The sequence below is a fragment of the Mirounga leonina genome, unplaced genomic scaffold (assembly GCF_011800145.1).
Source record: "Mirounga leonina isolate KUSES-001 unplaced genomic scaffold, KU_Mleo_1.0 Mir_93, whole genome shotgun sequence".
Classification (NCBI taxonomy): domain Eukaryota; kingdom Metazoa; phylum Chordata; class Mammalia; order Carnivora; family Phocidae; genus Mirounga; species Mirounga leonina.
In genome coordinates this window covers 51874282-51886891 of record NW_023270854.1, presented here as the reverse complement: position 1 = coordinate 51886891, position 12610 = coordinate 51874282, and the positions used below count along the sequence as shown (strand labels likewise).

The 12610-nt window shown below is 46.5% G+C and overlaps 1 protein-coding gene across 1 annotated transcript in view; it reads right to left on the bottom strand.

Annotated features, from left to right (window-relative positions):
* The window catches only part of EMILIN2 (elastin microfibril interfacer 2), a 52001-nt gene extending 40223 nt beyond the window's left edge, over positions 1 to 11778 (bottom strand). Inside the window, exons 1-2 of the mRNA XM_034995885.1 lie at positions 11254 to 11778; positions 10590 to 10712 (exon numbers count right to left, since the gene is read on the bottom strand). Coding sequence (XP_034851776.1) covers positions 10590 to 10712; positions 11254 to 11387 — 257 coding nt within the window. The 5' untranslated portion in view covers positions 11388 to 11778. The remainder of the gene's footprint in view (positions 1 to 10589; positions 10713 to 11253) is intronic.
* Between the last annotated feature and the right edge of the window lie 832 nt (positions 11779 to 12610).

Sequence of the window (12610 nt, the reverse complement as noted above, 5' to 3'; positions counted from 1 at the left end):
CAACCTCCCAACACTGGTTGTTACGGGTTGAATTGCGTCCCCCCAAAAAGATATGTTGGAGTCCTCACCCCCACCCAGTACCTCAGAATGTGACCTGATTTAAAGATAGGGTCTTTATGGAGGTAATCAAGTTAAAATGAGGCCATTGGGATGGGCCCCAATCCAATGAGACACAGAGACATACAGAGGGAAAGGATGGGATAGACACTGAGAGGAAGGTGGCCATCTACACGCAGGGAGAGCAGCCCAGAGCAGAGCCTTCCCTCAGCCCTCAGGAGGAGGCAGCCCTGCAAACACAGTACTTCCCCACAGATGCCCCTTGGCTTCCCACCTCCAGACCCTAGCCCATGTTCTCTTGTTTTATGCTGGTGTCCTCTCGAAACTGCATATACTCAACGGGAACCATCCTTCAAAGCCCTTCTAAGACATCGCCACCACCTGCAAACAGGTTCTCAGAGTCCTCCTGGCCGAAGTAATTCCTTCCACCTCTGAACATCCTTGGCTACTTGTACTTCTGTACTGCAACCCTCATTTCTACTTTTCATATTGTAATTATTTCTGTCTATGTCTCATTCACTGACTGGATGTGAACTTCTGGAGGGCAAGAGAGAGGTTGGGTTCCTTGCTCTGTCCCCATGGGGCCTAGTCCTGGGCCAGACGGAGGCCTTCTTCAAAAATATTTGTTTAATGAAATGGAGTAACCAACATTTTCCAAATGAACCTCCTTTAACCCTACTGAGCTTTCTGCCAACTTGAAATGGCTTAAGCTAATTATGTAGCCTCAATCCAACATTTTTCAGGGCTCTAAACATGAAATGTGTTTTTCTTACTACATCCACTATGGTTTTATCTAGTGCCCTACATCTGTTATACATCTGTTACCATCTAATTTGTCTTCAGAAAAATCAGAGAAGTAACCTTACTATCAATACCAATAGTTTTCCACACCATTTTGCCGCAAGTCCTCAGCTACAAAACAACTATATACAGATAGTGGTCCACACATACAAAGGACTACTATTCAACAATACAAAGTCATCAACTATTGATACATAGTACGACATGGATGTACATCCAAATAATTATGCTGGATGAAAAAAGGCTAACATAAGAGTACATACTATATGAGTACTTACACATAAAACTCTAGAAAATGCAAACTTATCTATGGTGATAGAAAATAGATCAGTAGCTGCCTGAGGAGTATGTGGGAAGAAACCAGAGGAAAGGATTGCCAAGGGGTGTGAGGAAAGTTTTGGGGGTGATGGATATGTTCAATATCTTGATTGTGATGTTGGCTTCATGGGTCCATACACATCAAAGCATTTAATTATACAACTTTAAATACGTATGGTTTATTTATGTAGATTATACCTCGATAAAGCTGTTTTAGATAATATATATTATACACACACACACACACACACACGCATTTCTGCATTAGGGTGTTTAAAATCTCTTCAGGGCCATGAAATCGAGCACCAGATAGTCTTGTCTTGACAATGCAATAATAGAACTCAGTTAAGTAGAAACCAAAATCACATCATTAAGTCTTTTTCAGAGTTTTTTAAAATGAGGATTTAACTAAAGTTTTGGGTTTTCTTTCTTTTTTTTTTTTTTTAAAGATTTTATTTATTTATTCATAAGAGACAGAGAGAGACAGAGGGAGAAGCAGGCTCCCCGCCAAGCAGGGAGCCCGATGCGGGGCTCGATCCCAGGACCCTGGGATCATGACCCGAGCCGAAGGCAGACGCTTAACCATCTGAGCCACCCAGGCGCCCGGGTTTTCTTTTTAAATGTATCAGATTACTCTTTACACAACCATTTGCTTTATCTGTTGGGAATTTAGACCTAATATTTGTTTTTGTACTTTTCAAGGTATGGATCATTGACTAAGGAAGACAGTCAAAACAGAATTTTTTCTGTCTTCAAATTGCCATTGTGTAAAAACAAACAAAATTGCCATTTTGTGCAAAATAACACACAAAACATCAAAGACATAAATTAGCATTTTGAAACTATGACAAGGGGCGCCTGGGTGGCTCAGTCAGTTAAGTGCCTGCCTTCGGCTCAGGTCATGATCCAAGGGTTCTGGGATCGAGCCCCACATCGAGCTCCCTGCTCAATGAGGAGTCTGCTTCTCTTTCTACCTCTGCCCCTTCTCCCGCTCATGGTTTCTCTCTCACTCACTCTCTCTCAAATAAAATCTTTAAAAAAAAAAAAAATGACAGAGTGCCTACTCACTGGGATTATTATTTTCCCAGTGACAATTCTGACAAGGAGTGTTTAGAAGCTGCTGTGCTATTTAGTTCAGGAAACAAGCCATAGATGGTGTTTCTGCCTTCCCTCCTACACCATCAGTAAGCAAGGAATCTGTGTTCTATCTTTTTGCTGTTTTTGCAATCATGTAACAGAATGACTCCCAAATATCTTGTGAGTTGCCAAAAGATGATGCAGCGTGTTGGGATGTGAAAAGGGTGCCTCGTTGATCATGACTGAGCCAGACCCCCTGACCTGGCACTGTGGTCCTGGAAAGCTGCTGCCCCAGCCGAAAGCAGCTGAAGAATCTCCAAAGCACGCCCCCTGATGCATGAACCAGGCCCGAACCCTGTCAGGACAGCCGGCCAGACCCGAGATTCTGGAAAGTTCAAAATATTCAGAAAGGCTCAACTCTGCCTCCCTGCCCAAGGCCCCATTCCCCCGGCACGGGAGAGCTCTTGGCGTTAACACCGACACAAGCCAGGGAAACACTTTTAATGGTGAAAAGATCTCCTGCAAATGGCTGGATTGTGAAACTCACCCCGCCCTGGGTTCTGTCGCAATCACAGCCACAGCTCTGGGGCTCTGTTTTCAGAGAGGGAGACAAACCATAAGAGACTTAACCAAAGGAAACAAACTGAGGGTTGCTGAGGGGAGGCGGTAACTGGGTGCTGGACATTACGGAGGGCACGTGATGTGATGAGCTGGGTGTTATACACAACTGATAAATGACTGAACTCTACCTCTGAAACTAATGATGTACTATATATTGGCTAATTGCATTTAAATAAAAAATTCAAGATATGTGGAAAACCTCAGCAGGAAAACAAGTGGCATTTCTATAGTTCAGAAAAAAAAATCTAGGTCCTTATCCCACGATCCTTCAATAGCATCCCTGTTGAGTAGCTGTAGAGAAACAACTTGAAGCAAAAAGGAAATCTCTAGAACCTTGTTTTATAATGGATTGCGAGCAAAGCTCTGTAAAAGATAAATGAATAAAGCCCATTCAGCAGACCCCGTACAATCACAAATGTGTATGAAGCCAGAGAATGTTAGGAAAAAGTTGAGAGATCTCATAGTGAATTCCCTTTCATCGAAATGGCCAGTGTGAGAAGGCTTCACCTAAGCCGTTGGTCTCTTAAGCAAATGCCTAGTAAAATACACTACCCCGAAAGGCTGACGCTGCAGAGAATAATGTTTAGGCGTATTCCCTAATCTAATATTTCCTTAGTGGAAAGTGGGGGGGAGGGGTGGGTGAAAGAACAGCTGGGTCCTAACACACCCAGAAAAGTTTGCTTCTACAGCATTTTCAAACCAGTGATTTGGTTGGTTTGAACAGCCCCTCCTTTTGTTCAGCCACACTTCACCACTTTAAAACAGGAAAGATAGAAGAAAACTTCTTGGTGAGTTTCATTTTAATCATTTCATTATTTTCCTCCAATGGGAACTACTGTCACGTTGACAACTATGATGTTCCTCTCTCAAGCTGTCCAGGAAAATTGTTCTTCGGGAGAAGTCAGGCTCGCATCATTTAATCAAGTGGTTTTTTGTTATTTTTAAGTCCAGAAAACAGCTTTATCAAGGACAGAAGCAGTTAATTCTGGTTGTTAAAAAAAAAAAAAAAAAAAAAACAAGTCAGTGTTTGTTTGGACCAGCAAGAAGTCAGAACATTTGGGTGACAGTCTGTACATTGTCTGAACACTGGTACAGTCTGTCAGCTTTAGGTTTTAAAAACCAGTATGTAAAACACTGGGTAATGTGCTGTGCACTACTTACTGTATTATTCCCACTTGGTACACGTTAGTAACATCCTGCTATTATCAACCCGAGGAAGAGGACTTTCTTCCTCAAGGCAAAGGTTTAGAGCGAGCCGTGGCTGGCTAAAAGGTGGCCGGAGGATGGGCAGAGTTCACCGCCGCCCACGCAACCTGGAACGTCCTGTGGGCTCTCTACTCAGCTCCCACGGGCACGCACACACCCGCAGAACCAGCAGCCTGTGCCCACTACCCCTGGAACATTTCCTTTAAATCGACCGTAATCATTGACTTGCATTCCCCACAGAAACCATTGCTGGCTCTGCTTCCAAAACAATCTCTAAGTTAACTTCATGTTTGGAAGCGGATTTTATTCATTTCATTTACTTAATTACGATCTTCGTGTACAGAGTTTATTTCATTTTTTAGCACTTCCGTCTTTTTCTAACATGTCCAGAAGCATTAACTTCAAATTCAAAGCCTTCAACGATAAGCTCACCTTTGAGGCAACAACATTCCAAATGATGAGAATAAGGAATGTTCATGAGGCATTCCTGCTACGTGTACCCTACACTTAGTGCACTTTTCTTTTTACCAAGTAGTTATTTTTTTAAATTTATTTTTATTTAAATTCAATTAATTAACATATAATGGATTATTGGTTTCCCAGGTAGAGGTCAGTGATTCATCAGCTGCATATAACACCCAGTGCTCATTCCATCACGTGCCCTCCTTAATGTCCATCACCCAGTTACCCCATCCCCTGTGATAGCGCACTTTTAAAAGTTCCCTCAGCTATGGTACCTCACCAGTAATGCAGAGATGAGGAAAATGTGCCTCAGAGAGGCTGAGGGGCTTGCCTGAAGTCACACAGCTCGGTGGCGGAGGTAGAGCTCAGGCCAGAAGCCAAGGTTTCTATTTCCTCTTCCAGAACACGTTGGCCACATCAGTCTGCCCAGAGGGACTACCTCAGGGGACGCTGGCTCCCATTTACCTCCCCTTTCCTGGCTACCTCAGAATTTTAGTTAATTTACCAAGTGCCAACAGAGAAGAACAGATCAGTGGAGAAAGACTAAATAGTGGGACCAAAAGGGGGTTTAACGAATAGCAATTGTTTTTCCTGAGACCATAAGCTCTATTTGAATCCCATTAGTTTTTCTCCAAGATAAGAAAGGTGGAAAATGTAGCCTATAACCATAAACTTCTTCTAAGAACCCCCACCCCCGTCTCTGTCCGTAATCTGGCTGAGCTTGTGATGAGAAAAACGTAATGACTGTGGAAGGGCTCTACAAACCTAGCATCTGATCTACCAGGAGCCGAAGAAGAGGGAAAGAACAAAAGTACAAAGAAGCTTGAAAGGAAGATCAGAAGATGCTAGGGCAGCAACACAGATGTAGCCCCAAAAACCTGATAAGGAAGGCCAACCCAAGGAGGGAGGAAAGTGCATGCAGCTCTCGGGGTCTGGGTACCGCCACTCAAGGCCCGCGTTCTCCCCTTCTGCAGACGCTAGTTGATTCAAATTACCCTCAAAGCCAAGGAGCAGAGCTGTTAACAGCCAACTGATTGCAAGATGTATAAAAGCTGAAGGAAAAAGAATTCCCCCAAAGCTACACCCACAAGAGGCACGTTTTCCAGTTGAATGGAATTCTGTTCCTGGAGACGCAGAAACTGTAAAATTTACTCTAGAAGATGTAAGTCCTCATTATTTTCGCTGCCTTAAGTGTTCTTTGTTTAAAAGAAAAAAGAAAAAAAGCGTCTCCTGGCTGAGATTGCTCTCTCACAGGCAACTTTTCCTCCAACTGAATGACCATCTGTTCCCCCTTGGAATCGGAGAATCAGAGGAGTTCTGGAACTCAGCACTTAGAGCTCACACCTGCTACAAATTCACAAATTCTTCCAAGTCATCACAGCACCACAGGGCCCCCTGGTCGGCCCCACCCAGTTCCTCCCCCAACTGATGAGATTCTTTCAAAGAGCTCGTAGGAAAAATTCCACCCAGACGCAACACACCCAAGAGGGGGCAGGAGCGGGGTTGGGTAGATGCTGATAAACCCAAGTCAGTTTGTGGGCGCAGAGTAGGAAACCCCGCCCTATGGAGCCTTGGCCCGGAGCCGAGCAAAGCGCATCCCGGAAATAAACCTGCCTTCCATCTGGGAACCCCCGGATGTCCTCACCTACAGAGCAGCTGCTCCGCACACAGGACGCCCCCAAATGCCTCAAATACTAACAGCAGTCAGCTGGGTCGCTGCAGCGGAGTGGGAGGTCGTGGACTCTCCGGAATCACTGCCACGAAGCGTGAATGATGCCTGAAAGGAAGCCATGCCTAGTCCAAGAAGGAGAAGGTAGCGCTGTCTCCTGCCCGCAGTCCACCCAAACACCACCAACCCGTGTAGCGGGAGACCTAGCAAACCTCAGGCCATGGCCGCTCCCTGCCATCTCACCAGCATGCGCTGTGGCGGGCATCACGCTCACACACCCTCGGGTGTGGGTCCAGACGGCAAGGGACCATGCGGTGTGGAGGGGAAGAGTCTAAGACAAGGAAAGGTGCCTGGATTTGGATCCAGGTCGGCTCCTTCCTAACGACATGACCTTCTGTAGAATGGGGCTGATGGCCCCCATGGAGTTGCTCTAAAGACGTGAGGTGATGAAGTGGCCCCTCCCATTACAGTAATGTGCTCTCGGGGAAGGTACTCTCACCGAAGTCAGGCCCTGAGTACTTGATTAAAATAAGACATCAAAAGGACAAGACATAAATGCTGCTGAGGATGTGGAGAAAAGAGAACCCTCCTAGACTGTCGGTGGGAATGCAAGCTGGTGCAGCCACTCTGGAAAACAGTATGGAGGTTCGTCAGAAAGTTGAAAATAGAGCTGCCCTATGACCCAGCAATTTCACTTCTTGGTATATATGCAAAGGAAACAAAAACTCTATGTTAAACAGATCTCTGCACCCCATGTTCACAGTAGCATTATCTACAATAGTCAAGACATGGAAATAACCTAAGTGTCCGCTGACTGAAGAATGGATAAAGAAGTTGTGGTATATACATACAATGGAATGCTATTCTGGCATTGAAAAGAAAGAAAAATTCTACCATGTGACATGGATGCTAAGTGAAGTAAGTCAGAAAAAGACAAATTTTGTAGGTATACATTGTATGTATGTATAGATTCTCACTTATACATGGAATCTAAAAAAAAAACCAAACTCACAGAAAAAGAAACCAGATTTGTGGTTAAGAGGCAAGGGTGGGGTGAGAGGGAACTGGATGAAGGCGGTCAAAGGTGCAAACTTCCGGTTGTAACATAAGGTCCTGAGGATGTAATGTACACCATGATAAGTGTAGTTAACACTGTTGTATGGTAGATTTGAAATCTGTTAAGAAAGTAGATCCTAAGAGTTGCATTGCAAGAAAAAAACTTTTCCTCTTTTTTTTTTGTTTCTGAGATGGTGGATGTTAACTTACTGTGGCAATCATTTCACAACATATGTAAGTCCTTATGCTGTACATCTTAAATTTTTGCAGTGCTGTATGTCAATTAAATCTCAATAAAACTGGGGGAAAATTTTTAAAAACAAACTGTATAGCATAGTGGACAGTATGAAAAATGATACAGTCCAATGCATCATAGCAAATAACCCACAATAAAGATTTATGTGCACATGCATACACCCAGTTCTCAATCACTTTTACATGGGAATTGCCTTCCATGAAATAAGAAAGAAGGTGTAATTGTTCTTAATAGTTGAGTACTGTGCAATGCACCAAAGACACACACTAAAACGTTAATAAATGCATTCTCCATCGCTATGGGGCCAAAGGCCAGTAGCTCTGGGTTTGCGGGCAGCTCAGCCACTTAATGTCACGTGACTGTGGATAAGTTAGGGAACATCTAGCCTCTGTTTCCTCATTGGCAAAATGGGGACCATGGTTTTCATCTTGAAGGGTTGTTGCAAGAATTAAATAACCTCGTATATGGAATAAAAAGCCCTAACGCAGCACCTGACACACTAAAATCTCTTTACAGTTTCAGAAAAGTAATGAGTCAAAATGCCCACATATACAAAAACCCTCTCTGCTCCTAGTTTCACATAACGATGCCCAAATTCGCAATCTGGAATCGAAGTCTCTTCATATATGCAAGCGGAGCAAGGTCTAACCCTTCTGGAAATGCACATGGTCCCTAAGATGAAGTTTCCTCCTCTAACGTTTACTTTGCTCTCTCCCCTTCCTGGTTCCTCTTCCTCCTTTCCCTCCACCATCCCTAGAAACTCCGCTCTGCCCCATCCCTTGCAAGGCCTTGCTGGCAAACACCTGCCACTCCCAGGCATTCAGCTGGACGCAGCTGCCAAACTGCATTCTAGCTCCAGCATCTCAGTCAACCTCCAGCCCTGCACTTCTACCACCCGAGAAGGATCCCTCAGTACTGCAGGATGAGTTTCCAAAGGACTTTCACTTCCACACGGCTCAGGTTCTAGGGATCAAATCTTGAAGACCTCACCTGACAACGAGCCCATGAATTGAGAGAAGTGACTGGGGCTTCTGGATTCATCAGAAACACCTGGGAAATTCCATGTTAAACAGCCATTCATTCTCTTTAAGTATAAAGAGGCTTTGACTTCCATCATCCACCAATCATCACAATTTAGGAATCATTTAGTAGTTGAAAAATAAGATAAAGCTTTCCTTTCCTAGCTCTAAAGAAACAGAAAGAAAAAAGTCAAGACTGAATTAACTACCTAAGTTAATTTCAAAATTTCCAGCTTGATCAGCTAAAACAGTCTGTTCTTATTTTTTAAATTTCACACTTAAAATGCAGTATCTAAAATGTAAAAACACACTTGAATTGTTTAGGTGACTATTATTGAAGAAAAACACCCAGGTCACTTATTTTGGTTCTATTTAAGAAAACAACAGAAACATCTGTCATTTCTTATAGCAATTTTTGTTGTCCTTCCCACTGGATGGCAAAAATATGCTCCAACTGCCTTTCATTAACCTGCTGATCTGGAGGTGATTTGCTCCTCACTGACGACAAAGGATCTGTTCCACTGAGTTTTGGTCAAATACAACAATCAAATCATCATTTAATTTTGCAAGCACTAAAAGAATTTCAGAAAATTTAAAAGAAACATCTTTTAAATGAAAAGCATGACCTCCCCAAATGAAAAATTCATTTATCTGAGTTGCCACAAGTCTTCAGGTTATAGCAAACCACAAAATGCAGTTCTTGGGTAAAACAAATGATATATTCCTGACTAATAATTCTAAGTTTAAGCACATCCATTCAAATCGTGTTGAATACTTCGTTCGTGTCTCTGCTACCATGTAAAAATCTTACTCAGTTCTCTTTTCACTGACTGCCGGCCATGGACTGTGAGGTCTACAAATTACCGAGCAGAGATAACAGGCACTATGACAGTATGCATCCCCTCTGACAAATCCAACTCAGGGAGCCAGAATTCCATGTCTGCCTGTTTCTCTGTTTATTCGAAAATGGGGTGTCTCTTCTAGGTGATGGTGGTTGTTGCTGTTGGCCTAACAGGAATTATCCCTTCCCTGTTTGCAGTTCCCACAAGAGCCCAAGTGGAATGATCTGGAGACCACTTCCACCCCACAAAGCCTGAAGGCTCATCTACTGCCTTCTGGAATAAGGTTTCCTGGAGTACAGTTTCAGTCTGTCCCTTTGCTTTGCCAAAGACAGATCCGCCTACTGGCTATTCTTTGCTGTAATGACAACAGTGCCCTAAGACAAACAACGCATTCTTAGGGGAAAACAATTAATTTCAACCATCCCATGTGTTCCCCAACAGCCATTGATTCACATCCCTCATCCTCTGATAACTGACTTACACAAAAACACAAAGGCTTGCCAGAAGAGAATTGAATGTGTGTGATGTGCTTAACGGAATTTGTATTCTATTGCATTGCTTCCTCTTTGTTTTTCTTTTAAGATGATGAAATCTTTATAAGCAAATCAAAAAGATTACCATTTTCTCCTGACAATTTCTTAGCTGAATCCCCAAATCTAACATGGAAAAAAAAAAAAATGACTCACTTTAAGCAAGTTACTGCTAGGACTTCAATTTAGAGAGCTACAACACTGGAAAAGGTCCGTTTTATGGGGGACATTTGGAGAAAACTCGCCTGTTTTAGGACACGGGCTAGAACAAACCTCTCAGCTAATCCTACATTTCAACGTTTTTAGCAGTATACGTTTTGGAATCTTCTGTGTGCCTCAGCGCACACAATATGGATCTAATTAGGTCCAGCTGCCTTATGTTAGTAATAAAATTGAAAGAAAAAAAGAGGTGGGGGTGGGGGCTTCGTTCACCCCTCCAGTGCCCCGGTGATCACAAGCTCGCAAGTCGTGCGCATCGTCCATGCTCACTCAGGGCAACCCACGCTCCCAAAACACCCCAGTGCGCCTGGGGCTGCGCTCAGCGCTCAGACTTCTCAGCTGCTGGTTTTTCTCACCCTGGAAGAGATTTACGGACGGGCTGGAGCTCAGCGCTCGGACGCCACCCACCGCCCAGGCCCCGGCGCACCCCGCCCGCTCCTGGGCTCAAGGACTTACACCAGCGCGGACGGACAGGGCATCTGGTTCCAGGCACAGTTGTACTGAGCCTGAATAAAACTCTCACTTCCCTCCAGCACAGAGCAGCTCACATTCTTGTTCACGATGTAGGCGCACCAGTTCCTGGGGTGAAGGAGAGAGAGCGAGAAGCCACAGTGTAAACCCTGAGAACAATGAGGCTGGGGAGAGCGGGGCGAGCCGATAGAGCAGCGGACCGAGCGAGGGTCAGGGAGCCCGCCGTCTCTGCGGAGACGGGAGCCCCAGAAAGCAGCCATCCGGAGGGTACGCGGGTGCGCCTTCGGGGAACCGGCATCTTAAGCCGCCAAAATACGCAAAAGCAAAGTACCTACGGTCCCAGGGGCTTCCGTAATTCCCGACAGTATTTTCCTGATCGTCCTGCTCTGCGGGACACTCCCTACACCCCCACAGCCCCGGAGGCAGCACTGCTCGAAGGGCTGGCGAGATCACCCGGGACGCCTCGCGCCGGCCGGAGAGCGCACGGCCCCCCGGGAGGAGGCGCCGCCCGGGCAGCCCAAGGGGGACCCCACGGCTGCTGCTCATAGTCTTTGGCAGGGCAGCTGCGGACCCGGCAGCGGGTCGGGAAAGGGTAGGCGGGGGGGCCAGGGCTCCGTGCCGGGAACGAGGAGAGGGACCGCGCACTTACTTGTTCCTGGCTCCCGGCCGCGCGGGGTGCATGGGCTGCGGGCCGGCGTGGCACAGACCCGCGCCGCCCAGAGTCAGCAGCGCCAGCGCCCAGCGCCAGGACGCGCGGGGCCGGAGCCGTGTCCGCTGCCACATTCTGCGCGCGACGGGCGCGCCCCGCCTGCCGGATCCGGAGCGCTGAGGGTCGAGGCTGGCGCCGCGAGGCTGCGGGCGGACGGGGCGCGGCCGGAGAAGGCAGGAGAGGCTCAGGCGCTTCGCGACGCCCCCACCCGCACTTCGCGGCCGCCCCCTCCGGCTTCTCGCTCCCACTTCTCCTTTTCCACCCCGTGCACCCGCGCTTCTCCTCGGTCCCTCAATGACGCACAGGTTCCCCCGGGTGCCGCCCTCTTTATTTCACTTCCCTCTCCGAAACGTGACTCTCCCTCCACCACGACCCCCTGTCTCCGGTGCCCTTGCCTCTCGGCAGGGGGTTTGGGGTGAAAGGGCTAAAGAGTTTAGGAGAAGGGTCTAAGTTACAGAATTTCCAATTACTCATTCCTTTGGTCTCTTCCCAGAAGCGGAGCAACTCCGCCTCCCACCTTCCAGCAGGCGCGCCCCGGCCCCATGGGGATGTGGCCGCAGTCGGCGAGTCTGGCGGTCCTCACGTCGTGCCTGTTGGTGCCCGGGTGCCGGCTCCCCGGAGAGCGTGAGGGACATCTTTATCAGTCCCTCGGAGGGACTCGACTCGGGTTTCCTCCTCTGGCAGGACGTCGCCATTCCCCCACATTAGGACTTTAGAGTTCAGCGGGAAAGGAACGCGGGTCCTCTTCTCTGAACTCTGCCTAATGCATCCGGTTGTTGCCAAGTGAACGTGCAGGGCAGCGTGGGGGACAGCCCCACACTTCACAACAGCTATCGAAGCACAGCATCAGACTCTAATAAATGCTACACTACATTTTGAAAGATAATCTCACAGCCTCTGGTTCTGATGTCCTACTCTGAACTTTTTCTGTCAACATTAAAGGCCACAATGGTTGCGTTTGCTCCTAACGGTTCAAACACTGCTAGGCGTTTGTCTTTTCACTTGCTTGCGTATTTTCTGCCTATTCTTGAGTTACACTAATCTCTACCAATTTCTTTTGGGGATCAAACAACTCCAACTTCCACCGAAGAATGTTACATAAAATCTCTACCAAAGTGTTGTATGCTGGGGGGTGTATTTGAATCAACCTTTTTTTTTTTTTTTAAAAGATTTTATTTATCTATTTGACAGAGAGAGACACAGCGAGAGAGGGAACACAAGCAAGGGGAGTGGGAGAGGGAGAAGCAGGCTTCCCGTCGAGCAGGAAGCCCGATGTGGGGCTCGATCCCAGGACCCT